The 26466-nt window shown below is 51.2% G+C and overlaps 1 protein-coding gene across 1 annotated transcript in view; it reads left to right on the plus strand.

The window, feature by feature from the left end:
• SND1 (staphylococcal nuclease and tudor domain containing 1) overlaps positions 1-26466 on the plus strand; it is a 500999-nt gene that overhangs the window by 64552 nt on the left and 409981 nt on the right. Inside the window, exon 10 of the mRNA XM_073329019.2 lies at positions 5274-5387. Coding sequence (XP_073185120.1) covers positions 5274-5387 — 114 coding nt within the window. The remainder of the gene's footprint in view (positions 1-5273; positions 5388-26466) is intronic.

A 26466-nucleotide genomic window follows, 5' to 3' on the forward strand; every position in this document is an offset into this window, starting at 1 on the left:
ATGGACATAACCAGGGTGGAGCACTTGGGGGAGGGAAGGAGAGAGGGTGAGTGGGGAAGATGTAGAGCAATAAGGTCACAGGCTGCTGTGGTTAGCACAGTGCCTGGAAAGGGTCTGCAATAAAGGGAAGGGCTGGGGTCTCCTGCAGGGGGTGGAGGCCTGGTAGAGCGGGTCTAGGGGGATTTGGGTATAGAGCAGCTCAGCTCTGCAGGCCTGGCAGGTGAGGACAATGAGTGTGTTGGCTGGAGTGGTAGGTGGCTGTTCTGCAGTGTTGTGGCCGGCTTGGAAGCTGCGGGGTCAGAGGAGCGAGCAGCTGCTGCAGCTGAGATCTAGCGAGAGGGGTTGGTGGGGGGGAATGGAGATGGGTAGGGAATAAAGCCATCAGGATGGAGCCATGGTGAAGGAGAGGTAGAGAGGCTCCTAAAGCACTGAGTCTGGTGGGTGGGGGTGCAGGGCAGTGAGCTGCTATACAATTTCTGTAAATTCAGTCCATCAGCATTTCTGCTACTGCAATTCCCTGGCAGTCTCTTTAACTACTCCACTAAGCTTCCATGGATCCAGAGAGCTAGGATCAGATTTCTCTTGCTTCAGGAAGCTGGATTGTGTCCTCCACCCCTTCCTTGGCTTCCTAGCCCTCTGCTTCCCACCCTCCGTCACCTTGCCAGGCTCTCAGAACTCTCCATGGACTCATTCCACTCTGCTTCTCTGCATTTGCATCCCCCTTGCTCTGCTCCTTCCGTCCTGGCCTCTGTGCCCCAACTCCTGCAGCTCTGCACACTTGGGGAATCATCGCTTGCTCATGCTGCCCTGTGTAGCTGGTGCTTTGCTCCCTGTACTCCTCCAGTCCCTCTAAGCCACCGAATTGTTTCCTCCATGTTCTGCTTCTAAACACTCTGTTCTCTAATTTCTGTCACTCCCTGCAAAGGCCTTCATGCTGCCGTGTGAAAGCTGCATGTTGTATATCAGAACACTAGGCTGCAGTTGTCCTGGGAAGGAGCTCGCAGAGTTCAGGGGAGCTCCTGCATGTCCCTCCTTTCTGGGCAATTTAAAAGCTGCTGGCTATTCTCTTGTATAGTAACTTATGGCAAAAACTGAATGCTAAGGTTGGAGGAGTTTGATCTGACTGCTCCAACCTGCCAGTAATGCAAGAGTCGGTCAGCATGCATATTAAATGATACATACTTCTAATGATCAAGGGCTGCATATACCTAAGCTAAGCAACTGCATGATCATATTGCTATAACCCTCATCACATCCCTTCCTTACAGTGTCTACTCCAGCCAGCATGTCCCATGTCAGTTCAGGTCAAGTACAGCTCATCTGGCTGTTCTCTAAGCTTCCTCACATACTTTTGGGCTCTGTAGAAATAGTGTGTGTGGTAACAATGTAATGCAGCTCAGGATTCTCCCTGCTAAATCAGACCTATAGCCCACTCAGCTTGGGGTCCTGCCTGCAATGCTGGCCTCTCCTGATGCTTCAGAGGAAGGTGAAAACACATGTATGTGCCTGGTCTGTTGTGCAATGTTGTATAGAGAGGGTGAGAACCCTTCCTGACCCCACAGCAATGTTTATGCCAAGAAGCATGAGACTTGATTACTCTCATCTTAGCATGCAGCCTGCTTCGGGGAGGGTTCTGTCAGCAAAACCAAAAAGCCAGGTCCCAGAAGGGGTTGAGACCATTGGTAGTAAAGCTCCCTGGAGGGCTGTTATCTCGGCTGAAGGAAGCCCAGACAATTCTTGGTGTCTGTTTTAATTTTGATTCCTATAATCTTGTTATCCCTTTGACTAAGCACGTTTTGAGAAATTGATGTGCTTGCTGGGGCAAAAGAGCTGCGAGTTATGAAAGTCTGTTCCTTTTTATTTCTTTCCCATTCCCCATGTATATGTGGTAGAAGTGGCAAGGCTTTGGAGAACTCCAGATTCTGGGTGAGAAGGCTTGCAACTGTCTGCTCGCACACTTGCCCAAGGCACCTGGATTTCTTTAATTGATAAAATCTTAATTTTTATCAAGATGTGGGGGTGGCTGGGTAGATTTTTATGCTGGAACTTGGTAAATATTTGTGCCAGTTCTGCAAATCCCTTCTAGACATGCCTTAGCCTTGATGAAAATCACCTGAATTTTGCTGCAGTTCGGATCAGGTCAGATCTGTAATGTTGCATATGATAAAAATAGCTAAAAAAATTAAAATAAAAAGCCCTGCAGCATGCATGTCTCACTCTGGGCTGCTGGAATCCTGCCCCGCTTTGCCACCAGTCTTCCTAGTGTTCGGCTTGTTAGTTTGCTTTGGTCATCCATGGAAGCCCCAGCCTAGATGAGAGCCCCAATGTGTTAACCACTGTACGAGTACCTAAGAGACAGTCCTTGCCTCGCTCTGGCTGTGTTCCGCGCCCCCACCGCTCCACAAGTAAGCTCATCTCAAATACTGGTGTCCTCATGTGAGCTCTGTCTGTATTGATCTCATGGTACCTCAGGGCTTCGTTTCAGACGCCAGATCCTGTTCATAGAATCATAGAATATCAGGGTTGGAAGGGACCCCAGAAGGTCATCTAGTCCAACCCCCTGCTCAAAGCAGGACCAATTCCCAGTTAAATCATCCCAGCCAGGGCTTTGTCAAGCCTGACCTTAAAAACCTCTAAGGAAGGAGATTCTACCACCTCCCTAGGTAACGCATTCCAGTGTTTCACCACCCTCTTAGTGAAAAAGTTTTTCCTAATATCCAATCTAAACCTCCCCCACTGCAACTTGAGACCATTACTCCTCGTTCTGTCATCTGCTACCATTGAGAACAGTCTAGAGCCATCCTCTTTGGAACCCCCTTTCAGGTAGTTGAAAGCAGCTATCAAATCCCCCCTCATTCTTCTCTTCTGCAGGCTAAACAATCCCAGCTCCCTCAGCCTCTCCTCATAACTCATGTGTTCCAGTCCCCTAATCATTTTTGTTGCCCTTCGCTGGACTCTCTCCAATTTATCCACATCCTTCTTGAAGTGTGGGGCCCAAAACTGGACACAGTACTCCAGATGAGGCCTCACCAATGTCGAATAGAGGGGAACGATCACGTCCCTCGATCTGCTCGCTATGCCCCTACTTATACATCCCAAAATGCCATTGGCCTTCTTGGCAACAAGGGCACACTGCTGACTCATATCCAGCTTCTCGTCCACTGTCACCCCTAGGTCCTTTTCTGCAGAACTGCTGCCTAGCCATTCGGTCCCTCGTCTGTAGCTGTGCATTGGGTTCTTCCGTCCTAAGTGCAGGACCCTGCACTTATCCTTATTGAACCTCATCAGATTCCTTTTGGCCCAATCTTCCAATTGGTCTAGGTCCTTCTGTATCCTATCCCTCCCCTCCAGCGTATCTACCACTCCTCCCAGTTTAGTATCATCCGCAAATTTGCTGAGAGTGCAATCCACACCATCCTCCAGATCATTTATGAAGATATTGAATAAAACCGGCCCCAGGACCGACCCTTGGGGCACTCCACTTGATACCGGCTGCCAACTAGACATGGAGCCATTGATCACTACCCGTTGAGCCCGACAATTTAGCCAGCTTTCTACCCACCTTATAGTGCATTCATCCAGCCCATACTTCCTTAACTTGCTGACAAGAATACTATGGGAGACCGTGTCAAAAGCTTTGCTAAAGTCAAGAAACAATACATCCACTGCTTTCCCTTCATCCACAGAACCAGTAATCTCATCATAAAAGGCGATTAGATTAGTCAGGCATGACCTTCCCTTGGTGAATCCATGCTGGCTGTTCCTGATCACTTTCCTCTCATGCAAGTGCTTCAGGATTGATTCTTTGAGGACCTGCTCCATGATTTTTCCAGGGACTGAGGTGAGGCTGACTGGCCTGTAGTTCCCAGGATCTTCCTTCTTCCCTTTTTTAAAGATTGGCACTACATTAGCCTTTTTCCAGTCATCCGGGACTTCCCCGGTTCGCCACGAGTTTTCAAAGATAATGGCCAGTGGCTCTGCAATCACAGCCGCCAATTCCTTCAGCACTCTCGGATGCAACTCGTCCGGCCCCATGGACTTGTGCACGTCCAGCTTTTCTAAATAGTCCCTAACCGCCTCTATCTCCACAGAGGGCTGGCCATCTCTTCCGCATTTTGTGATGCCCAGCGCAGCAGTCTGGGAGCTGACCTTGTTAGTGAAAACAGAGGCAAAAAAAGCATTGAGTACATTAGCTTTTTCCACATCCTCTGTCACTAGGTTGCCTCCCTCATTCAGTAAGGGGCCCACACATTCCTTGGCTTTCTTCTTGTTGCCAACATACCTGAAGAAACCCTTCTTGTTACTCTTGACATCTCTGGCTAGCTGCAGCTCCAGGTGCGATTTGGCCCTCCTGATAACATTCCTACATGCCCGAGCAATATTTTTATACTCTTCCCTGGTCATATGTCCAACCTTCCACTTCTTGTAAGCTTCTTTTTTATGTTTAAGATCCGCTAGGATTTCACCATTAAGCCAAGTTGGTCGCCTGCCATATTTACTATTCTTTCGACTCATCGGGATGGGTTGTGCTAGGCACTGTACATGCAGAGAGAGGAGTAGCGCAGCGTCCTGTAGGATCTTGGCTGCCGGCTTGGATTTGCTGTGTCGTATTTCCTGCTGTGAGAGACTCAAAGGTTGCCAGTGCCCGATGCTCTCCCAGTAGATTGGAGCAAAGCGTTCTTCCTCCCGATTGCCTTGCTGTGGGTGAGAAGTCTGGTGTCCGGCATTAATAGGAGAAGGGGCCAGTTCCCGAGGTGGCAGAGGTTTATACAGGGTCTTGGCCAACCCTGGCATTGTCATGCTTTTAAAGTGCCAGGGCTGTCCGCATATGCTAGACCCATGGGCTGGCTGAGTTCCAGTCCTGTAGAACCAATAGCACAGCCAAATACTCAGGGCTCTCAGGTAGGAACACTGAACAGCAGGGCCACCTACTACTTCCTTTGTAACTCACCATCATGTTCCCTATGGCAATGAGAGTTTAGTGGAGCTTCTCAAAGCCTTTGGGGACTGTATTATGCCCAGTGTCACCCTCACCAGGCTTAGTGGCTGGACTGTGCTGCTGAGCACCTATAGGCTGAAGTGCCTGGGTTGAGGAAGGCCAGCGCTGGTTTTGGCGATGCTGGTGAGCTGGGTGCCTGGTGGGTTCACATGCGTGCTGGGACCAGCAGGCTGCTGGCCTTGTACCTGGGGGTTGGACGCAGCTGCGATGGATGTTGGACTCTTTGCTTGTGCACAACCAATATTCACCCCTGTATCTTCCTCCTCATCTCTAGGTGATGCAAGTGCTGAACGCAGATGCCATTGTGGTTAAGCTGAACTCTGGAGACTACAAAACCATACATCTGTCCAGTATCCGGCCACCTAGACTGGAAGGAGAAGGCACCCAGGTGAGGTTCCTTTGGTCCTGTGCCCTGTTTGCAGGCGAGGTAACTTATTTCTAGTTTAAAATAGGACTGAGGCTTGGGGAGGGGATGAATCGCTGAACAGCAGAATGGCTTCTGAGTTCGCCCATGACCCAGGGCAAAGACTCTGGCAGCTCCTGGCATATCCATTCTGAGAGGGTGTTGGCGTTCTGACTGCTAGTGTCGTGTGTGTGTGTGTGTGTGTGTGTGTGGGGAGGTAGATGCTGTACAGAAGATGTGACTGTTACCTAAAGCAGGTAGTCTTCTGAGCACCTGATGCAGAACCCCCACAGGAAGGGGTTCCAGCATGCCATATCCACTTGCTCTGGGGCAAGGTTTTCCATCACATTCAGTGTAAGCCTCCCTTTGCTCAACTTCGTCCTCTTTCTCATGGAGAAGGGTCTCTGCCTAGAGGGTAAAGCAAGAGGGCTTGGGAGTCAAGTGGGGGCTCCAATCCCAGCCCTGTTGCTTTCTGCATGACCTTGGGTGAGTCAATTGCCCCTTGCTGCCTGTGTCCGTCGTCGTGTTCCCCCCCCACCCCCCCCGGCACACCTCTCCAGGGGATCTGCCTACCTCACAGGGAGTCAGTTTGGTTTGTGAAGTGCTTTGAAACTCTGGGATGATAGATGCTACAGAATTGCCAAATATTATTTGAATGGTGCGAAAGGACTAGCCCAGGGTATGGTGACTATTAACAGGAAGCAGCCTGGAGTTCTCCTCGTGTTGAGAAAAACATACCCCTGGTAGTGTTATAAGCAGGTGTGTGCACAGTTCCAATGGACCCTGCTGTTCCAAAGTTCCTAGCTCCTTGCATGGCTTGTTTGTAGGGGTTCTATGCAAGCGATGGGTGCACCCAGAGAATCCCAGTCAGTTCAGTGACCAGTTCTTATTCCACTGCTGTTTCTAATATTTCTTCATTGAAAGATGAGAATTCCACGAAAGATTGCAGAGAGGGAACTGAGTGAGAACATGTTAAATCCTCCTGGTTTTTCCTCCTTCCTTCCTCTTGCTCAGCAGGGTGCCTGTTCTCAGGGCTATGGAAACAGTTTCTTCAACTGGGAGGGAGGCGGGGATGAGATTATTGCTTAACTGGGGGGAAAATGATCGTGTCTCAAGAACAGCTGGTTGAAGGTGAACCTGAGCAAAACAGAGATGATGCTGGGGGGTAGAGGAAAGTATTTTGAGGAATTGGCCATGATGCAGTCTCCTTTGAAGGGTCACACCCCCACTTGCTCAATTAAGTCTAGTCTAGGAGTTCTTTTGGATTCCTTGCTGATGCAGAGTTCTCACATCACAGCAGCTGAGTGATGCTTTCTATCCTCTCTGGTTGGCTGGGAGTCCCCCATCCCATTCTGGTAGGTGAAAACCTGGGTCAGTTGTTCATGCCTGTCACAGTTCAGCTGGACTACAGCAAGGCATGAAACCTTACACACTTAGGAAACTCCAACTAGTAGTAACTCAGCGACGTATGCTACCACAAATGTATCTCACCTGTCCTGTGCGCTCTACACTGGCTTCTCCTTGAACTTCAAATCAAGTGCAAGGTCTTGGTCATTACCTTCAAAATGCTCCATGGTCTGAGCCCAGGATACTGAAGGAAGAGGTTGACTGTGGTTCTCTGGCCTAGTGGAATGCCCTGCAATACGAGTGAAGCTCGTCTGTGTGGGAGACAGAACCTTCCCTGGCATGGTCTGAGACTGAAAGGAAATTCCCCAGGAGCTAAGGACCATCACAAACTTCACTACCTTTCAATCCAAGGGCAAGGCCCATTTCTTTGACTTGCCTTCTCTGATACAAACACAGCAACAGGTGCGCTCATATCAAAAACCAAAACAAACTACCAAAGCACACACTCCACTGCACGTGCTTCTGCCCTTGGGGAGAGGATTAGAGAACGAACCCCGCGTGACAGATGTGTAGCGGTGTGGCTTAATACACCAGTGGAAGGAGCTCAGATACTAGTGATGAGAGCAGTATAAAACATACCAATGCGAATAGGACAAATGTCCCCACTGAGACAATCCCATTTCAGTGCAATTCTAGTTATGCCTTCCTGTGCAGCCTCTTCTCTGCTTTAGGATGTGTTCTTTGTGATCTTCTCTCTAGTAAAAGGGTTACAGCACCCACAGCCATACTTAGATTTGATTTTAGCACTGCAGAAGGTTGCCTGTGAAGTGCCACAGAGATGGAGCTCTGTGTAAGCATTACGCTTAAGAGCAGTGCTGTAGCCAGGGCTGGCAAAGTGCTCATTATCAGTGCCTGAAAACGAGGTTTTGGAACTCTCCACGATACCCCTTGGGCTGGAGCGTCTCTTATTGTTCCCAGCCCAATGGTTTTGAGAATTCCAAGAAGGCCCCGGTTTAGTGACAGGCTTTTTGAGACCTTGGGCAGATTTCAAACTCTCTTGTTTTCTGAGTGAATGTCTTAAAACATCAGACTCACGTGGACTCGTTAATCAGAGCAAGGTGTTGACCTCTGATTTCCCAAAGACCTCAGCATCAGGATTTTTACATGTTACACTGTGCACACCCAGTCCAGTTTCCACTCTTTTAACCTATCTCCATTTGAGGCCTCTTGTCATTTAAGCATGAACTGTATCCACAACACTGTGCGCTGAACCGTAGCACTTCAATATTAATGTGAAGGCACTGAAATTCACACAAACAGCTGTGCATCCTCAGAGCTTGCTGCTTAACCCATGCTGTTTCAAGGCACTGGAGTTGGTTCTGATCCTGCCTCTGGCGCAGAATGACTCTGTTCCCTGTCTGTAAAATGTTAGGGCTGTGGTGGTGGGGGCCCTAGATTCTGCCCTGTTTCCCCCTTGTTGCATCTTATCTGCAATTGGCCTGTAAGTTCCTGGGAGCAAGGGTCATGTCTTTTATATTATAGTAGCTCCCAAGGGCCTCACAGTAAACCCTAAATTCCAAATGCATTTAGTGCTTGTAGCTGAATTTGGTCACCTATTCACATGGCTGTTCTGATTCTCTAGCGACGAGCCCACAAGGAATTTTTTGTGGGGGTTTATTCCATAGTATAATGCTGCATTAAGGTTAAGACGCAGCATGCTTGAAAGTTAAGATTTTGTTTTCCTGTAGTAGCCTCTGCTCTGCCTACGCTGACTGATCTGTGAGGTGTGAAGTCACTGTTGTGTGGTGCAATTAGGGGAGCCCTACCTGGCCTCGTTACCCACACACATATAAAGGCAAACAAGCAACAACATCCAAAATCCTACATGTGTTTAGCGGGTGGAGTTGGGGTTGCTGTGGGAACCAGCACTTGGAAATTCCTGACTTCTGTAATGTTGCATTAATTTGTATGCATGGAATCGTGAATAACTTCCAAGATTAGATGGTTCCTCCTGCTGTTTCCTTTGCGCCCTGGTGAACTGAGCATCCCATTTACATTGCAGGAGGGAAATGTGGCCAGGTTAGAGGGCTTGGAGTGCTAGGAGCTGACTGGCGGGGGAGCTCACTTTTCATCGATCACACAGCCAGTAGGGACCATTTTGGCCAGCGTGTCTGACCTGCTGTGTGACACGGGCCATAGAACTTCCTCACGGCAGTTCCTAGAGCAGTTCTTTCAGAAGCTTCCAACCTTGATTTAAAAATGGTCAGTGATGGAGAATTCACCATGACCCTTGATGTTGGCCTTGCCTTGTTGCCCTGTCCCAGGGTAGCACTGGTGACAGGTGGCATCGTGACAGCCCCAGTGCCCTGCAGAACTGTCCTGTGCGGTAGCCCCTGAGGCCGTGTGGCAGTACCTTGCTGAGCAGCCAGTGCTGCTGCTCTGAGCAGCATGTGTAGTGTCCTTCTTAAGTAGCCTGCTTTCCCCTCGGCTTCCCAGAAGACCAGCAGAACGGTTACATCCTGGCAGCGTTGCCAGCTCTAGGCTTTGCCTTTGTATGAATTTGAAAATTATATTTCCTCACTTAAAGTACCATGTGCGCCAGAGCACAGGGGTTAATGACTTTCCACTCTTCTGGGACACTGTCCTCGCCTCCTTCATCTCTACTTGGTCTGCAGATGATTGAAGTTTACTGCTGAGGTGACCTTCTAAATGTACCCCTTGCAGCCCTGAAATCAAGGTCCGTGATCAAATGCAGTATTCTCTCCCCACCATCAGGGCTCAGATTCAGTTGTCCTATCCCTCAGGCAGCATTGTGCTGCCACTTCCCTTCAAAGTGCTTGGGTGTGTTTTTTGTTTAGCCACAGAGGCTGGAGTTGCAACCAGCTGTGTGTTTGGGAAATGCAGTGTCCTACACAGTGGCACACGTGTGCTGATCTCTGGAGCACTGGCCTGATACAGGAGTTTGGGGCCAGCAGTACGCACTGTTCTCAGATGGGAGGCTCCATTTGAAACAAGCATGGGCTGACATGATCACAAAGGTTGCATCTATGTGCTGTGTGTATGGTTAAAAACATGCCACAAGAACGGAAACCGCCTCCTGCTCTCACCCAGTGTGCTGACCCTTTCCTGGCTTCTGACAGCAATGCGGTAGTGGTCTTGTCCCTAACCGTATGACTTCATACATTGTACAACTGCAGAGTAGACTATGGGATTCTGAGAGAAGTCCACATGAGCAAACACCTGTTTCAACCTTTGTGCTCTAATGATCACTGCATCCAGGTGTGTAAAACAACCAACGTCCCGGGTCTGAATCGCCATCTAGCCAGGACATGGCTGAGTCCCCTACGTGTCCATCCGATTTGCTTTCCCACAATTGACGTTCTTTAGCTGCAGCCAAGTAGCCCTTGAACTTCAATCTGTTCCCATCTGCTTGGGCCTACTGCTTCCTTCCTACCTCTGATGCTGGCCTGGACCGCTGAGAGCAGGTAGCCTCTATTTGGTGCTCCTCCTTAGGTCCCTCTGTAAAACTCCCTTCAAGGCCCACGAGGGCTAACCCATGTCATAAAGGGCTGTTAGCTGCCTCGTCCTCTGGGTCACCAGGCCCATGTCTTTGTTTAGATGGTACGCTGCTCAGGCTGAGGTCCCCAAACTCTTTGCCCCATTTGAATGAAGTATTGCCAGCACCCTAGACAGCATGGAGGGTGCCAGTTTGAAGAGAAAACTGGTGCCCTCGCATGCACTGTGTGTGTGAGGTCACGCTGCACGGAGAACACCATTTCCTCCACAGTATGACCTTGTATATATGGTTAGGGTGAGATCACACTGGGTGGAGGATGCCATTTCATGGAGCAGAATGGCACCCACCATGCATCCTGGCCTTGGATGCACCATACATGCAAGTTCAAGGGGTGTGGCGCAAACGGACGTGCTTCGCACTTGAGGGATTGTGCCCCACCTTAGGGGAGCTGCTGTGTAAGGGCTGGGGCTCAGTCTGTGGTGTGCTGTAGTGAGCAGCATTTCAGCGTGCTCTGTAAATAGCAGGTTTTCAGGAAACTCCTCTCATTCTTGGTGTAAGCTGCAGGTCACACCTGTTTGCCAGAAGCTGGGATTGGGTGATGGGATGATCACTTGATTGCCTGTTCTGTTCATTCCCTCTGGGGCACCTGGCATTGGCCACTGTCGGCAGACAGGATACTGGGCCAGATGGACCTTTGGTCTGACCTAGTGTGGCCGCTCTTATGTTCTTGTCATCTAGCTCCAGTTGGAAGGCATAGGGCCATTCATGGCTCAACTGGATTGTTTATTAATAGACTGTAGGCTCTTTGGGGCAGAAACCATTGTTCAGCGTGTGTAGCGCTACCAGGACAGTGGGGCCTCCGTGCAGCCGATGGGTTTGGGGAGCCTCCTGTAGTAGAAGTAAATGAAATCTATATAGCTTTTTCAAATCACTGATCCTGAAGCTGTGGCCTCTGAGCTCCAGCTCTGTGCAGGGCAAGCCAGCACATCCAGTTACTGGCCGGGAGCAGGAGGCTAGAATGAGTGAACGCTGGAGCAGCTTGCTCCCTATGCAATGTCACTGGGAGCCTCATGCCTACAGAGATGACTAATTTCCAATAACTCTGAGCCTGGGCTGCAGGGTTCTGACTGTGGTTGCTGCATTTAAAGACATGGCCATTTCAAAGGGGGATTGTTTACCGGAGGGTAACAATGAGGCTTTCTTCCGGCAGCTCACGGAAGCTACTAGATCGCATGCCCTGATTCTCATGGGTGACTTTAATTTTCCTGATATCTGCTGGGAGAGCAATACAGCGGTGCATAGACAATCCAGGAAGTTTTTGGAAAGCGTAGGGGACAATTTCCTGGCGCAAGTGCTAGAGGAGCCAACTAGGGGGGGTGCTTTTCTTGACCTGCTGCTCACAAACCGGGTAGAATTAGTGGGGGAAGCAAAAGTGGATGGGAATCTGGGAGGCAGTGACCATGAGTTGGTTGAGTTCAGGATCCTGACGCAGGGAACAAAGGTAAGCAGCAGGATACGGACCCTGGACTTCAGGAAAGCAGACTTCGACTCCCTCAGGGAACGGATGGCCAGGATCCCCTGGGGGACTAACTTGAAGGGGAAAGGAGTCCAGGAGAGCTGGCTGTATTTCAAGGAATCCCTGTTGAGGTTACAGGGACAAACCATCCCGATGAGTCGAAAGAATAGTAAATATGGCAGGCGACCAACTTGGCTTAATGGTGAAATCCTAGCGGATCTTAAACATAAAAAAGAAGCTTACAAGAAGTGGAAGGTTGGACATATGACCAGGGAAGAGTATAAAAATATTGCTCGGGCATGTAGGAATGTTATCAGGAGGGCCAAATCGCACCTGGAGCTGCAGCTAGCCAGAGATGTCAAGAGTAACAAGAAGGGTTTCTTCAGGTATGTTGGCAACAAGAAGAAAGCCAAGGAATGTGTGGGCCCCTTACTGAATGAGGGAGGCAACCTAGTGACAGAGGATGTGGAAAAAGCTAATGTACTCAATGCTTTTTTTGCCTCTGTTTTCACTAACAAGGTCAGCTCCCAGACTGCTGCGCTGGGCATCACAAAATGCGGAAGAGATGGCCAGCCCTCTGTGGAGATAGAGGCGGTTAGGGACTATTTAGAAAAGCTGGACGTGCACAAGTCCATGGGGCCGGACGAGTTGCATCCGAGAGTGCTGAAGGAATTGGCGGCTGTGATTGCAGAGCCACTGGCCATTATCTTTGAAAACTCGTGGCGAACCGGGGAAGTCCCGGATGACTGGAAAAAGGCTAATGTAGTGCCAATCTTTAAAAAAGGGAAGAAGGAAGATCCTGGGAACTACAGGCCAGTCAGCCTCACCTCAGTCCCTGGAAAAATCATGGAGCAGGTCCTCAAAGAATCAATCCTGAAGCACTTGCATGAGAGGAAAGTGATCAGGAACAGCCAGCATGGATTCACCAAGGGAAGGTCATGCCTGACTAATCTAATCGCCTTTTATGATGAGATTACTGGTTCTGTGGATGAAGGGAAAGCAGTGGATGTATTGTTTCTTGACTTTAGCAAAGCTTTTGACACGGTCTCCCATAGTATTCTTGTCAGCAAGTTAAGGAAGTATGGGCTGGATGAATGCACTATAAGGTGGGTAGAAAGCTGGCTAAATTGTCGGGCTCAACGGGTAGTGATCAATGGCTCCATGTCTAGTTGGCAGCCGGTATCAAGTGGAGTGCCCCAAGGGTCGGTCCTGGGGCCGGTTTTATTCAATATCTTCATAAATGATCTGGAGGATGGTGTGGATTGCACTCTCAGCAAATTTGCGGATGATACTAAACTGGGAGGAGTGGTAGATACGCTGGAGGGGAGGGATAGGATACAGAAGGACCTAGACCAATTGGAAGATTGGGCCAAAAGGAATCTGATGAGGTTCAATAAGGATAAGTGCAGGGTCCTGCACTTAGGACGGAAGAACCCAATGCACAGCTACAGACGAGGGACCGAATGGCTAGGCAGCAGTTCTGCAGAAAAGGACCTAGGGGTGACAGTGGACGAGAAGCTGGATATGAGTCAGCAGTGTGCCCTTGTTGCCAAGAAGGCCAATGGCATTTTGGGATGTATAAGTAGGGGCATAGCGAGCAGATCGAGGGACGTGATCGTTCCCCTCTATTCGACATTGGTGAGGCCTCATCTGGAGTACTGTGTCCAGTTTTGGGCCCCACACTTCAAGAAGGATGTGGATAAATTGGAGAGAGTCCAGCGAAGGGCAACAAAAATGATTAGGGGACTGGAACACATGAGTTATGAGGAGAGGCTGAGGGAGCTGGGATTGTTTAGCCTGCAGAAGAGAAGAATGAGGGGGGATTTGATAGCTGCTTTCAACTACCTGAAAGGGGGTTCCAAAGAGGATGGCTCTAGACTGTTCTCAATGGTAGCAGATGACAGAACGAGGAGTAATGGTCTCAAGTTGCAGTGGGGGAGGTTTAGATTGGATATTAGGAAAAACTTTTTCACTAAGAGGGTGGTGAAACACTGGAATGCGTTACCTAGGGAGGTGGTAGAATCTCCTTCCTTAGAGGTTTTTAAGGTCAGGCTTGACAAAGCCCTGGCTGGGATGATTTAACTGGGAATTGGTCCTGCTTTGAGCAGGGGGTTGGACTAGATGACCTTCTGGGGTCCCTTCCCTTGGTGAATCCATGCTGGCTGTTCCTGATCACTTTCCTCTCATGCAAGTGCTTCAGGATTGATTCTTTGAGGACCTGCTCCATGATTTTTCCAGGAACTGAGGTGAGGCTGACTGGCCTGTAGTTCCCAGGATCTTCCTTCTTCCCTTTTTTAAAGATTGGCACTACATTAGCCTTTTTCCAGTCATCCGGGACTTCCCCGGTTCGCCACGAGTTTTCAAAGATAATGGCCAGTGGCTCTGCAATCACAGCCGCCAATTCCTTCAGCACTCTCGGATGCAACTCGTCCGGCCCCATGGACTTGTGCATGTCCAGCTTTTCTAAATAGTCCCTAACCGCCTCTATCTCCACAGAGGGCTGGCCATCTCTTCCGCATTTTGTGATGCCCAGCGCAGCAGTCTGAGAGCTGACCTTGTTAGTGAAAACAGAGGCAAAAAAAGCATTGAGTACATTAGCTTTTTCCACATCCTCTGTCACTAGGTTGCCTCCCTCATTCAGTAAGGGGCCCACACATTCCTTGGCTTTCTTCTTGTTGCCAACATACCTGAAGAAACCCTTCTTGTTACTCTTGACATCTCTGGCTAGCTGCAGCTCCAGGTGCGATTTGGCCCTCCTGATAACATTCCTACATGCCCGAGCAATATTTTTATACTCTTCCCTGGTCATATGTCCAACCTTCCACTTCTTGTAAGCTTCTTTTTTATGTTTAAGATCCGCTAGGATTTCACCATTAAGCCAAGTTGGTCGCCTGCCATATTTACTATTCTTTCGACTCATCGGGATGGTTTGTCCCTGTAACCTCAACAGGGATTCCTTGAAATACAGCCAGCTCTCCTGGACTCCTTTCCCCTTCAAGTTAGTCCCCCAGGGGATCCTGGCCATCCGTTCCCTGAGGGAGTCGAAGTCTGCTTTCCTGAAGTCCAGGGTCCGTATCCTGCTGCTTACCTTTGTTCCCTGCGTCAGGATCCTGAACTCAACCAACTCATGGTCACTGCCTCCCAGATTCCCATCCACTTTTGCTTCCCCCACTAATTCTACCCGGTTTGTGAGCAGCAGGTCAAGAAAAGCACCCCCCCTAGTTGGCTCCTCTAGCACTTGCGCCAGGAAATTGTCCCCTACGCTTTCCAAAAACTTCCTGGATTGTCTATGCACCGCTGTATTGCTCTCCCAGCAGATATCAGGAAAATTAAAGTCACCCATGAGAATCAGGGCATGCGATCTAGTAGCTTCCGTGAGCTGCCGGAAGAAAGCCTCATCCACCTCATCCCCCTGGTCCGGTGGTCTATAGCAGACTCCCACCACTACATCACTCTTGTTGCACACACTTCTAAACTTAATCCAGAGACACTCAGGTTTTTCTGCAGTTTCGTACCGGAGCTCTGAGCAGTCATACTGCTCCCTTACATACAGTGCTACTCCCCCACCTTTTCTGCCCTGCCTGTCCTTCCTGAACAGTTTATAACCATCCATGACAGTACTCCAGTCATACGAGTTATCCCACCAAGTCTCTGTTATTCCGATCACGTCATAGTTCCTTGACATCACCAGGACCTCCAGTTCTCCCTGCTTGTTTCCAAGGCTTTGTGCATTTGTATATAAGCACTTGAGATAACCTGTTGATCGCCCCTCATTGCCAGTATGAGGCAGGAGCCCTCCCCTCACAGACATTGCTGCCTGTGCTTCCTCCCGGTATCCCGCTTTCCCACTTACCTCAGGGCTTTGGTCTCCTTCCCCCGGTGAACCTAGTTTAAAGCCCTCCTCACTAGGTTAGCCAGCCTGCTGGCAAAGATGCTCTTCCCTCTCTTCGTAAGATGGAGCCCGTCTCTACCCAGCACTCCTCCTTCATGGAACACCATCCCATGGTCAAAGAAACCAAAGCCTTCTCTCCGACACCATCTGCGTAGCCATTCGTTGACTTCCACGATTCGACGCTCCCTACCTAGGCCTTTTCCTTCCACGGGGAGGATGGACGAGAACACCACTTGCGCCTCCAACTCCTTTATTCTTCTTCCTAGAGCCACATAGTCCGCAGTGATCCGCTCAAGGTCATTCTTGGCAGTATCATTGGTGCCCACGTGGAGAAGCAGGAAGGGGTAGCGATCCGAGGGCTTGATGAGTCTCGGCAGTCTCTCCGTCACATCACGAATCTTAGCCCCTGGCAAGCAGCAGACTTCTCGATTTTCCCGGTCAGGGCGGCAGATAGATGACTCAGTCCCCCGGAGGAGAGAGTCCCCGACCACCACCACCCGCCTTCTCCTCTTGGGGGTGGTGGTCGTGGAACCCCCAACCTCAGGACAGCGCATCTCATGCCTTCCAACCAGCGGAGTCTCCTTCTGCTTTCTTGCCCCAGACATATCATCTGGTCCACTCTCCGCAACGATACCTGTGGAGAGAACATGAAAGCGGTTAGTTACCTGTGTCTGTGTTACTGGAACCCGGACATTCCGCTTACCTCTTCTGGAGGTCACATGTTGCCAAGCTTCTTCACTGGTCTCTTGGCTCCTCTGTGCAACCTGCTCTATATCTGTAGAGCTTTGTGCCCCTAGAAGCCTATCCTGAGTTTCGTCCAGGAAATCCTCAGTTTCCCGTATGCAACGCAGGGTTGTTATCTGTTGCTCCAGACCTTCAATCTTCTCTTCCAATATGGAGACCAGCTTGCACTTTGTACAGACAAAGTCGCTTCTGTCCTGTGGAAGAAAGACAAACATGGCACATCCAGTGCAGGTCACAACAGCTGAACCCCCCCCTTCCATATCACCTTCCTACTATGAGCTTCCTCAGAGCAGTTTGCAAGACGTAAGCCTCACTGGGCTCCCTCCAGGCGAACTCCCAGGCAAACTCCTGCTGTGTGCTGCTCTGCTGTCCCCGCCGCTCAGCTGGTTCTCCGCCGCTCAGCTGGTTCGCGAAGCTCTGGCTATTTTTAAACAGCCAGGCTTCCCTGTCGCAAACAAACAGACACCCTACTGCCCGCCCCCTGCAGGCTAGCAGCCAATCAGACACTCAGGCTCTCACACTGCCCCCCCAGCAAACACATGCTCGGATACTTCCTCAGCAAGCAAACAAACACAGACTCGGATACTTACCAGTCCCAGGCAAACTCCTGCTGTGTGCTGCTCTGCTGTCCCCGCTGCTCAGCTGGTTCTCCGCCGCTCAGTAGGGGATACTAGCTACAAGCAAAAGCGCTCAGGACAGATGGGAAGGGTCTGGTTAAGGCTAAATTTATTGTGGGTTTTTTTGGGTTGGTTGTTGGTTATTCCAAAGGGCTCATCCTGTCTGGGCCACAGCAGCCCTCTTGCAGTCCGTACTTACTCTTGGCAGCTCCCTTGAGAACGGTCCAGTCTTGGCAATCGGTGAGCTGCTCCCTACCTTCATTCCGTAGCTTGTCATCGGCAGAGTTCAGTGTGTGCTGCTGTGCCCAAGCACACAAGTTCAAAGGCTCCCTGAAGTCTCTGCAGACACGCGCAGAGCTAGTGCCGTCTGGGTGGACGTCGGACTGAGTGCTTCGATGCTTGAAAAGCCCGTTCAGCAAAATGCAGGCACCCTCGCTTGAGGAACCCTTCAGCAGCATCAATTCTAACAGCTTTTCTGACTTGTTGTTGTTGTTCGAGCTCCATAAAACAGAGTAGGTGGTGAACAGTTAGTAGAGCCGTAGTGTGGAGAGAGATCTCCATCCAACAGAATGCAGATTGGTCCCTAGGCACCTGATACAGTAGATGGAAACTGACAAACTGAAAATTCAGTGTAATAAAATCCTACAGCTTTTCATCTTCTGCCTTCATCACCCAGCGCGAAATGAATTCTGAGCGCGGGAGCTGATAACGTTTAATATCTCTATTGCCTGTCTGTCGAGGAACATAATGTATTCAGATGAAAGTGCACCCTCCCCACTGCCCATATGCTGCGTCCGCAGGTGCAGCTCCGATGCCACAGGGTGCAGTGACAGAGTGACAAGCCCTGGTAGGGCAGCTGTCTCCCTTGTGAGAGGAGCTCTCCTCTGAGGCAAGTGTTGTGCATAACTCACCACCCCACTCCTCATTTTCACATCCCGCCTGATCATGGGCTTGGAGAGTCCTCTAGCAAGAGTGTGTCCATGATCCAGTAGCGGCAGGCTGTCTAGCAGCATCACCGGGTATAGGATCGTGGCCTCTAGATGGCGACCTCTTGTGCCCCACTTTGCATATGTGTGGTGATGGTTGCTAGTATATTTTTCCTCTTGGCAACCAGGGAAGAATCTGATATCTTGGGGTTGATGCCACTTCGCTAGCTACAGTATAAGTATTATGATGTATGATTGTAGGGTCTCTCCCGGCAATTTGCTCTTACAAATATCTAGAGGTGAGAAAATACCAGGAATGCTCTGTTTGCTATATGTGTGCGCCTGCTATACTGATAAACCCCAGACAGCCTCCCCATATGACCACCAGCTTTCTCAAAAAGCCCTGGGTTCGGGGCAGACCTGGGTGGCGAACCAATAAAAGCCCTGATGGACGAAGCCTGGGAGGGACTATATAACAGCACCCCCTTTCCTTTAATGTGAAAGAGGCTGACGCCTCCGCTGCAATGGTATCACTTGGGGGTGGCAAAGTCCCAAAGCATTTAGGGGTTTATAGTTTAAAATTGACACATCAGACCCTACCTGGGAACAGCTAGGCAGTCAGGTCCGCTCAGAGCCACCTGTTTTAAGCCTTTTGTCTGTGGAAGCGTGGGACCAGTGGACCCATTCATGCATTGAAAAAGTAGTGAGCTGACCTTTGTGCATCAGTTGGAATGTGTAGGGATCTCCCCTATCCTCGAACATAAGGGGAGCTTGTACCTATGTCGGTGGAGCCATAGTATGGCCAGGATTTTAGCAGCCCGAGCAGCGTGTGAACCTGTAATTCTCCATGGGTGGTGATGGAGGCCAGAGCGGTCTTTATGCTACACCCTGTTTCCTTCCTCCCACTGGTGGTGAACTGAGCCATAAATTTGCCATGCATGAGGCAGAGCCTTAGGGTTTGGACACTGACTTTCGATTCGGTCCTAGGCTGTGGCTCGAGGAGTTGTTTCCAGTGGACACAAATGAACGCTTAATGCTGCATAATGAGATGGCTGGATCTAGTTATTAGACATGGTGGTGGGAGGTGGAAGCCCCAGAAGAGCTCTCTGTAAGCGGCTATTCTGAGACTATGTGTATTGTCCCACTGACTTCATTTTCTTCCCCTTGACTTCGCAAACTATCGGGGTGCAGGGTGGGGGAGGGGCGGGGGGGGCTGGGGAATAGATTTGATAGTCATGCTGCATAAAATAATTTTGATGTAACCGTGCCTGCATGTGCTTCCAGCCTGGGGAGCTGGTATTCCTTTTTTAGGTTTCTTTTAACCAAACCCTGCTTATCTCTGTCATGTTCAGTGGAAACTTGATTTTAATTCAACTTTTTTATCAGATTCTCATTCCCTTGGACAGCTAAATTATAGCATCTCGTTAACAGTTTTATGTTCTGGAAAGCGACATTTGCACAATTGATGCAACAGCAATACAAATCCTGCTCTGATGCCACAATTTATCTAAATTGTTATCTTAATCGGTAACGCTTTGGGGGGGAAAGCCAAACACTGGGCCCCAGGCGTACAGAGGAAAAACTGAGGTGGGGGTGGGGGGCATCCATTGCCTTTTTGATCTAAAAGTAGGATATTTTCTTCTCTCGCTAAGGCAGGGAACTTGATCTGGGCAGAGCAGCAGGGGTAAATAACAGTGGATGATTGGCTGGCATGGTGGCTCATCTTTTATATATGATGTGGACTGGCCAGCTCACCTGCCAAGGTCTCTAAAAGATGACTGTTTGAGGTGCTGTGGAACAGGGGATTGGGGATTCAAGACTCCAAGGTTGTTTCTGCCTCTGCCACTGACTTGTTATGTGACCTTGGGCAAGTGTCTTCAATTGTCAGCTTCATCTGCAAAACAAGGATAATATTGAGGCTTGATTGTACATAAACTGAGTGATCAGTGCTAAGGCAATGCCATATCTAGGCAGCTACTTCACAAAACGCATCCTTCCACCCTCTAGCTGAGCAGGATATATCCTGCTCCAAGAAGGGATCAAGGAGATCCCAAGGTTGATTGAGGGGCGGCTGCATTAAGCTGATGCACAGTGAAATTCTGCTAGATTTCCCCATCTCACATGATGCATGGTGGCAGACATGCAGCCCCAAAGGAGCTGGTATTTAGTCCTGACAGGGGTTTTGTATAATTCCTCCTCCGTCCTATCATTCAGCGTAGAATGACCTTTGTGTCCTGCTTTTGGCTTTTCTCAGCTCCCTACTTTTTGCTGCTTAACTGCTGAAAGGCAAAGAGTAAAAGGCAGCAGCATTTGGGGGCAAGGTGAGTTTCTCCTGAACAGCACAGGGTGGGTGGGCACTGAAATATTTCACACTCTTCTGCTTGCATGTGGTTTTATCTACTTTATTCGGCTTCCCTGTGTTTCTGCAAAAGAATTAGTTTCTCTGCCATTTTTTATAGTTTCAGCCCATAGTCTCTGCCACACTTGAGCAAATTTTAGAAAGAGTAATATTTTACCCAAACCCCATTAAACTGCGATACTTCCTCTCTGTTCCCTTTGCTGTCACTTGCTGATTATGAAGATATTTATGTGCAGCTAGAAGCTCTTTTTATATATGTATCTCTTATATATGTGCATCTTTCCTGCTGGCTTCCTTCAGCAGTGCCACAGTGCAGCATGGACTCTACCTCCATGTAATACCTGGCAGAGGATCTTTAACGGCAGGGTAGCATTATCCCTGATAGGGATAATGGGGGAAGCAGAAGCACAGGGTGAACAGGTGACTCGCCTGGGACCATGCACAATCAGTGGAAGAGCTGTGGCTAGAACTCAGAGTCCTGTTCCACCCACTTGTGCTGAGTTACTAGACTACATTGGACCAGAAAGTGTCTGGGCAGTGCTAGCCTGCTGCATCTATCTGCAGTGAATCCGTTGGGAACTCGCATGCCATTTAATACTCATGATAAATTAGTTCCCATTTCAAATGCCATGTAACTATGAAGTGAGCTGTAGCTCACGAAAGCTTATGCTCTAATAAATTGGTTAGTCTCTAAGGTGCCACAAGTACTCCTTTTCTTTTTTCATAGGTTAACATATCTTACCGCTATTGAGGCTGCTTACTAGAGGATTTGAAAAGTTTGGTCCCTAACCAGTTGACTGGGATAGCTAACACATCCCCTTCCATCTCTCCTGAAATGTTCAGAGCTTGCAGATTTATCCTCCTCTTAGGTTTAAAAATAGCTATTCAGATAGGATCAGATCACACCTGGCTTTAACAATTACAAGGCATTTACCTCAGAAAACAAGCTTTTCTTCCTGTGGTATGACAGTTCACAATACTTGTTCCTGCAAATAAGGTCTTGTTAACAGCATCTGAGGATCAATTCTTTAAAACATGCAATCATTAGGCAGCACAGCAGCCACTTGGCAGTGCCCTTATTCCATTTAACAAGTGCGGAAGCTTCATACCTTTTGGTGTCCTAAGCATCTGGGTCACAAGAATCAATTCAGAACTAGTCCTGGGACAGTGACCATTTAAAATTCTCCCTTTTTCTGGATTTTATTTAACCATCTAAGACGGTTTCCGAAAAAAGGATTGCACTTAATTCTCAGGCCTCTCCCAAATTAACATGAGAACTTCCTGGTTATTTCTAAACAATCTGGTTTGTAGTGCTTTTCGTAAATCTGCCCTGACCCTAACTGGGCTTCTAGTAGCCTGAAACCTTAGTGCAAAGCCAGGTTCTTTCAGAGAAGATTGTTTCCCAGAACAATAAGGGCTTATCATGTTTTGCTCCTGTTTTTTGCAACTTGTTGGAAAGGCAAGGTTCAAGTATGCTGTTCTGAGGTTGTTGACTTGCAAGTTAAGTGGTTGGCTTGCTTTACAAAACCCTCAGGAGGAGTTGAGATGACAGTAAAAGTAATCGTGGCTGAGTCAGATGGCAAGTAGAATCTAGGACTTAAATGTACCAAGTAACTGTTAATGGTTCCTCTGGCCAGTTAGTTTTAGGCCTCTGTCTCCAGTTGGTTGTGAATGGCAGCATTCAGTCTCTCTCCAAGCATCTCTTAGGTGGCCTGAGGTATTCCTAGCCTTAGGGCATGTCTACATGACAAACTTAAGCCCACCTATGTTAAGTCGATTTATAGCTACTACAGTGGTTCATGTCCACACTACCCTCCTTCTGTCAGTGTGCATCCTCACCAGGAGCGCTTCCACCAACTTAGGAGGGGCAGTGGGGAGGGGGCGGCTGAGAGCCTGGACTCTCAGCTCCATGCAGTTCCCCAATCCCGGCTGGGAGCCTGTCTGCCCCCTCTCTCGCCCTGCTCCCCACCAGAAGCATGGCAGCTGCCCAGACTCCTAGGGGCAGTCCGGTGCCTGAGCATCCCCTTCTTGCCTCTGGCGACAGCCTGAGCTGTGAGCGGCTTGGATAGCCAACAGCCGATGTAAGTAATATGCAGTGTCTACAGAGACCCTGTGTGTGACGATGTGACTCAGCAGGGAGGGGGGAGTGTTGACCTGGGAATGTGCCCTGGGGATGGGAGACCTGAGAGCCTGTCACCTGAGCCAGGAGGGGGAGGGGGAGGTAACACCTCTGCCCAGGAATGTGAACAGAGGCTGCAGCAGGGAACCTGCTGGGTGGGTTTAGTTTTCAGTTTGGGGCTGGGTGGAGGAACACAGGGAACCCCAGGGCTGGGGTCTAAGCTCCCTGCTCCCCCAGAAGGACTTGACTGAGGGGTCCTGGTTGTACCCACAAGCTCTGTTTGGGACTGTTCCTGTTGTCCAATAAACCTTCTGTTTTACTGGCTGGCTAAGAGTCTCAGTGGATCCCAGGAAGAGGGGTGCAGGGCCTGGACTCCCCCACACTCCGTGACAACTGGTGGCAGCGGTGGGATGTACTGCACCCCGTGAACGGCGCTTCCTGCAGTAAGTGACTGGGGAGCAGTAAAACGAAGGGGAATTGACGGGGACCAGGCGTGCTGAAGATTCAGAGAGAGACGGTTTCGGGGGGCGGTTAACCCCTGGGAATGTGTGACCAGAGAGAAAGACTTTTGCAGTAACAGGGTCCCCCAGGGGATTGCAGCGAGCGGTCCCAGGGGCGGAGGAGTCTGCAGCTCGACCCTGGCAAAGAGTCGGTGACCTCAAGAAGGACGGGCACACGAGGGGCTTTTCCTGGAAACCGTGGGAAGCTGCCCGGCCTGCGAGTGGCCAGCAGGGAGATGTACGCTAAACGCCTGAAGAGCGACCTGGTGGAGCTGTGCAGGCAGAGGGGGCTGCGCATCGGGAGGTCCACCAAGGAACAGCTGATTGCCCAGCTGGAGGAGAGGGATCGCTTGGATGACCCGATCCCTGTCCCTGAGGGAAGCTGCCCGGGGGACGCAGCGTGGGCCCTGGGGCCTGACCGGGCTGGGAGGGGTCAGACTGCTGCTGAGGACATCCCGAGACCCTTCCTACCTATGTCCGGGGGAGGGGTTGGGGGAAGCCCAGCGAATACCGAGGGCACCCTGACCCCGGCACCCAGCAGGGGATCCTCCCGGCGGAGCTCCCCATCCCTGGAGCGGAGGCGGCTGGAATGGGAGAGGGAGATGAAAATGAGGGAGCTGGAGGATCATGAAAAACAACGTCAACATGAGCAGGAGGAGAAGGAGAAACAACGTCAACATGAGCGTCAGGAGAAGGAGAAACAACGTCAACATGAGCAGGAGGAGAAGGAGAGGGAGCGTCAGGAGAAGGAGAGGGAGCGTCAGGAGAAGGAGAGGGAGCGTCAGGAGAAGGAGAAACAAAGACAGCATGAACTGGAGCTGGCCAGGCTGAGGAGCAGTGGGGCCCCGGCTGCGGCTGCGGTGAGTGTGGGGGGACCCAAGACGGCAAGGAACTTTGATAAGTGCTTCCTGGCCCAGCGGAAGGAGGGGGAGGACATGGATAGCTTCCTGACGGCCTTTGAGAATGCCTGTGAGCTGCACAGGGTTGACCCTGCAGACAGGCTCCAGTTTCTCACCCCCTTACTGGACCCCAAAGCCGTGGAGGTGTACAGCCGAATGACAGGGCCGGAGGCAGGGGACTATGAACTGTTCAAGCAGGCCCTGCTCCGTGAGTTTGGGCTGAGCCCCGAGATGTACCGGAGAAGGTTCCGGAGTCAGCGTAAAACGCCTGAGGTCACCTACCTACAACTGGCCAACCGGATGCAGGGATATGCCCGCAAGTGGACAGCTGGGGCCCGAGCTAAAGAGGACCTGCTGGACCTAATCATACTGGAGCAGCTGTATGAACAGTGCCCTTCCGACCTGAGGCTGTGGCTGGTGGACAAAAAGCTCGAGAACCCCCAGCACGCAGGGCAGCTGGCCGACGAGTTTGTGAACAGTCGGTCAGGGGGTAGCCGGGAGGAGCCCCAAAAGAACAGGCCCCCCCCGATGCAGAGAGAGAGTCACCAGGGGGCCTCCCAGCGGGGAAATAGGGAGAACCCCCTCCCAAGGGGAACGCCTGGCGTCGGGCCCCTCCGACCTGCTCGAGGGGACCAACGTGACCTGAGCTGCTATCACTGTGGCCAGAGAGGCCACGTACGGTCCCAGTGCCCCGGGCTCAGGGACAGACTGAGCAGACCCAACCTACCCAGGGTTAACTGGGTAGGGACCCAGCTGGACGAGGGGCAGACGACCCAGGAAAGGGGGGCTGCCAGTTTACCACCTGCTCAGGAGGGAAGAGTACCCCAGGCCAGCTCCACCAGAGGGCTGGAGGCTCTGGACTCAGGGTGCTCAGTTTACAGGGTGGGCGCGGGGCTGTCCCTCTGGAGAGAGTGCCTTGTTCCCCTGGAGGTGGATGGGAGGAAGGTCAATGGATACTGGGATACGGGCGCGGAGGTGACGCTGGCCCGGCCCGAGGTGGTGGCCCCAGATCGGGTGGTGCCCAACACCTATCTGACCCTGACAGGGGTGGGCGGGACCCCATTTAAGGTGCCCGTGGCAAGGGTACACCTGAAATGGGGGGCCAAGGAGGGCCCCAAGGATGTGGGGGTACACCACCATTTGCCCACTGAAGTTTTGATGGGGGGAGACCTAGAGGACTGGCCAAGCAAGCCCCAGGCCGCCCTGGTTGTGACGCGTAGCCAGAGCCGGCGAGGGGCACTGCGCCCTGACCTCGGGGAGGGTATCACACCGGAGGCGCAGGACCCTACCCTGGTGGGGAGGGAGGGCCGAGGGGCACGGCTTAGAGAGGCGGAGGCCTCAGACCTGGCCAGCGAGAGGGAACCGGGCCCCGTCCCTGCCCCAGCTGCTGAGTTCCAGGCCGAGTTGAGGAAAGACCCCTCCTTGCGGAAGCTCAGGGACCTGGCCGACCTCAGGGTGGTACGGACCATGAGGAGAGGCTGCCAGGAGAGGTTCCTGTGGGAGAAGGGGTTCCTGTACCGAGAATGGGCTCCCACAAGGGAAGTAGAGTCCTGTGGGATCAGGAGGCAGCTGGTGGTCCCCCAGAAGTATCGCCGCAGGCTCCTGTACCTGGCCCATGACATCCCCCTCGCAGGGCACCAGGGAATCCGGCGCACCCGGCAGAGGTTGCTACAGAACTTTTACTGGCCCGGGGTCTTTACCACGGTCCGGCAGTATTGCCGATCCTGTGACCCCTGTCAGAGGGTGGGGAAGGCCCGGGACAAGGGGAAAGCGGCTTTGAGACCTTTGCCCATCATAGAGGAGCCTTTCCAGAAGGTGGCCATGGACATCGTGGGGCCTCTCAGCAAGACGACCCGGTCGGGGAAGAAATACATTCTGGTGGTGGTAGATTTTGCCACCCGCTACCCCGAGGCAGTGCCCTTAGCTTCCATTGAAGCAGACACCGTGGCCGATGCGCTCCTGACCATTTTCAGCCGAGTGGGGTTCCCCAAGGAAGTCTTGACAGACCAAGGCTCCAACTTCATGTCGGCCCTGCTCCGGTGCTTGTGGGAGAAATGTGGGGTCCGGCACGACTGGGCCTCAGCGTATCACCCCCAGTCCAATGGGCTGGTGGAGAGGTTTAACGGGACGCTAAAGATGATGCTGAGAACCTTTATGAATCAGCACCCGCAGGATTGGGACAAGTACTTACCTCACCTGCTGTTCGCATACAGGGAGGTGCCCCAGGAGTCTACCGGATTTTCGCCTTTCGAACTGTTATATGGCAGGAGGGTGAGGGGCCCCCTGGACCTGATGAGGGACGAATGGGAGGGGAAGGCCACTCCCGATGGAGAGTCAGTGGTGGAGTATGTCCTGATCTTCCGAGAGAGACTGGCTGAACTCATGGGCCTGGCCAGGGAGAATCTGGCCAGAGCCCAGAGGAAGCAGAAGGTCTGGTATGACCGCACGGCACGGGCCCGTGCCTACGCCACCGGGGATCAGGTGATGGTTCTCATCCCAGTGAGAAAGAACAAACTACAGGCCGCCTGGGAGGGCCCTTTCAAGGTCGTCAAGCAGCTCAATGAGGTAAACTATGTGGTGGAGCTGTCGAACCGGGCGCACCACCGCCGGGTGTACCATGTGAATATG

This window comes from Lepidochelys kempii, chromosome 1 (assembly GCF_965140285.1).
Source record: "Lepidochelys kempii isolate rLepKem1 chromosome 1, rLepKem1.hap1, whole genome shotgun sequence".
In the NCBI taxonomy this organism is placed as follows: domain Eukaryota; kingdom Metazoa; phylum Chordata; order Testudines; family Cheloniidae; genus Lepidochelys; species Lepidochelys kempii.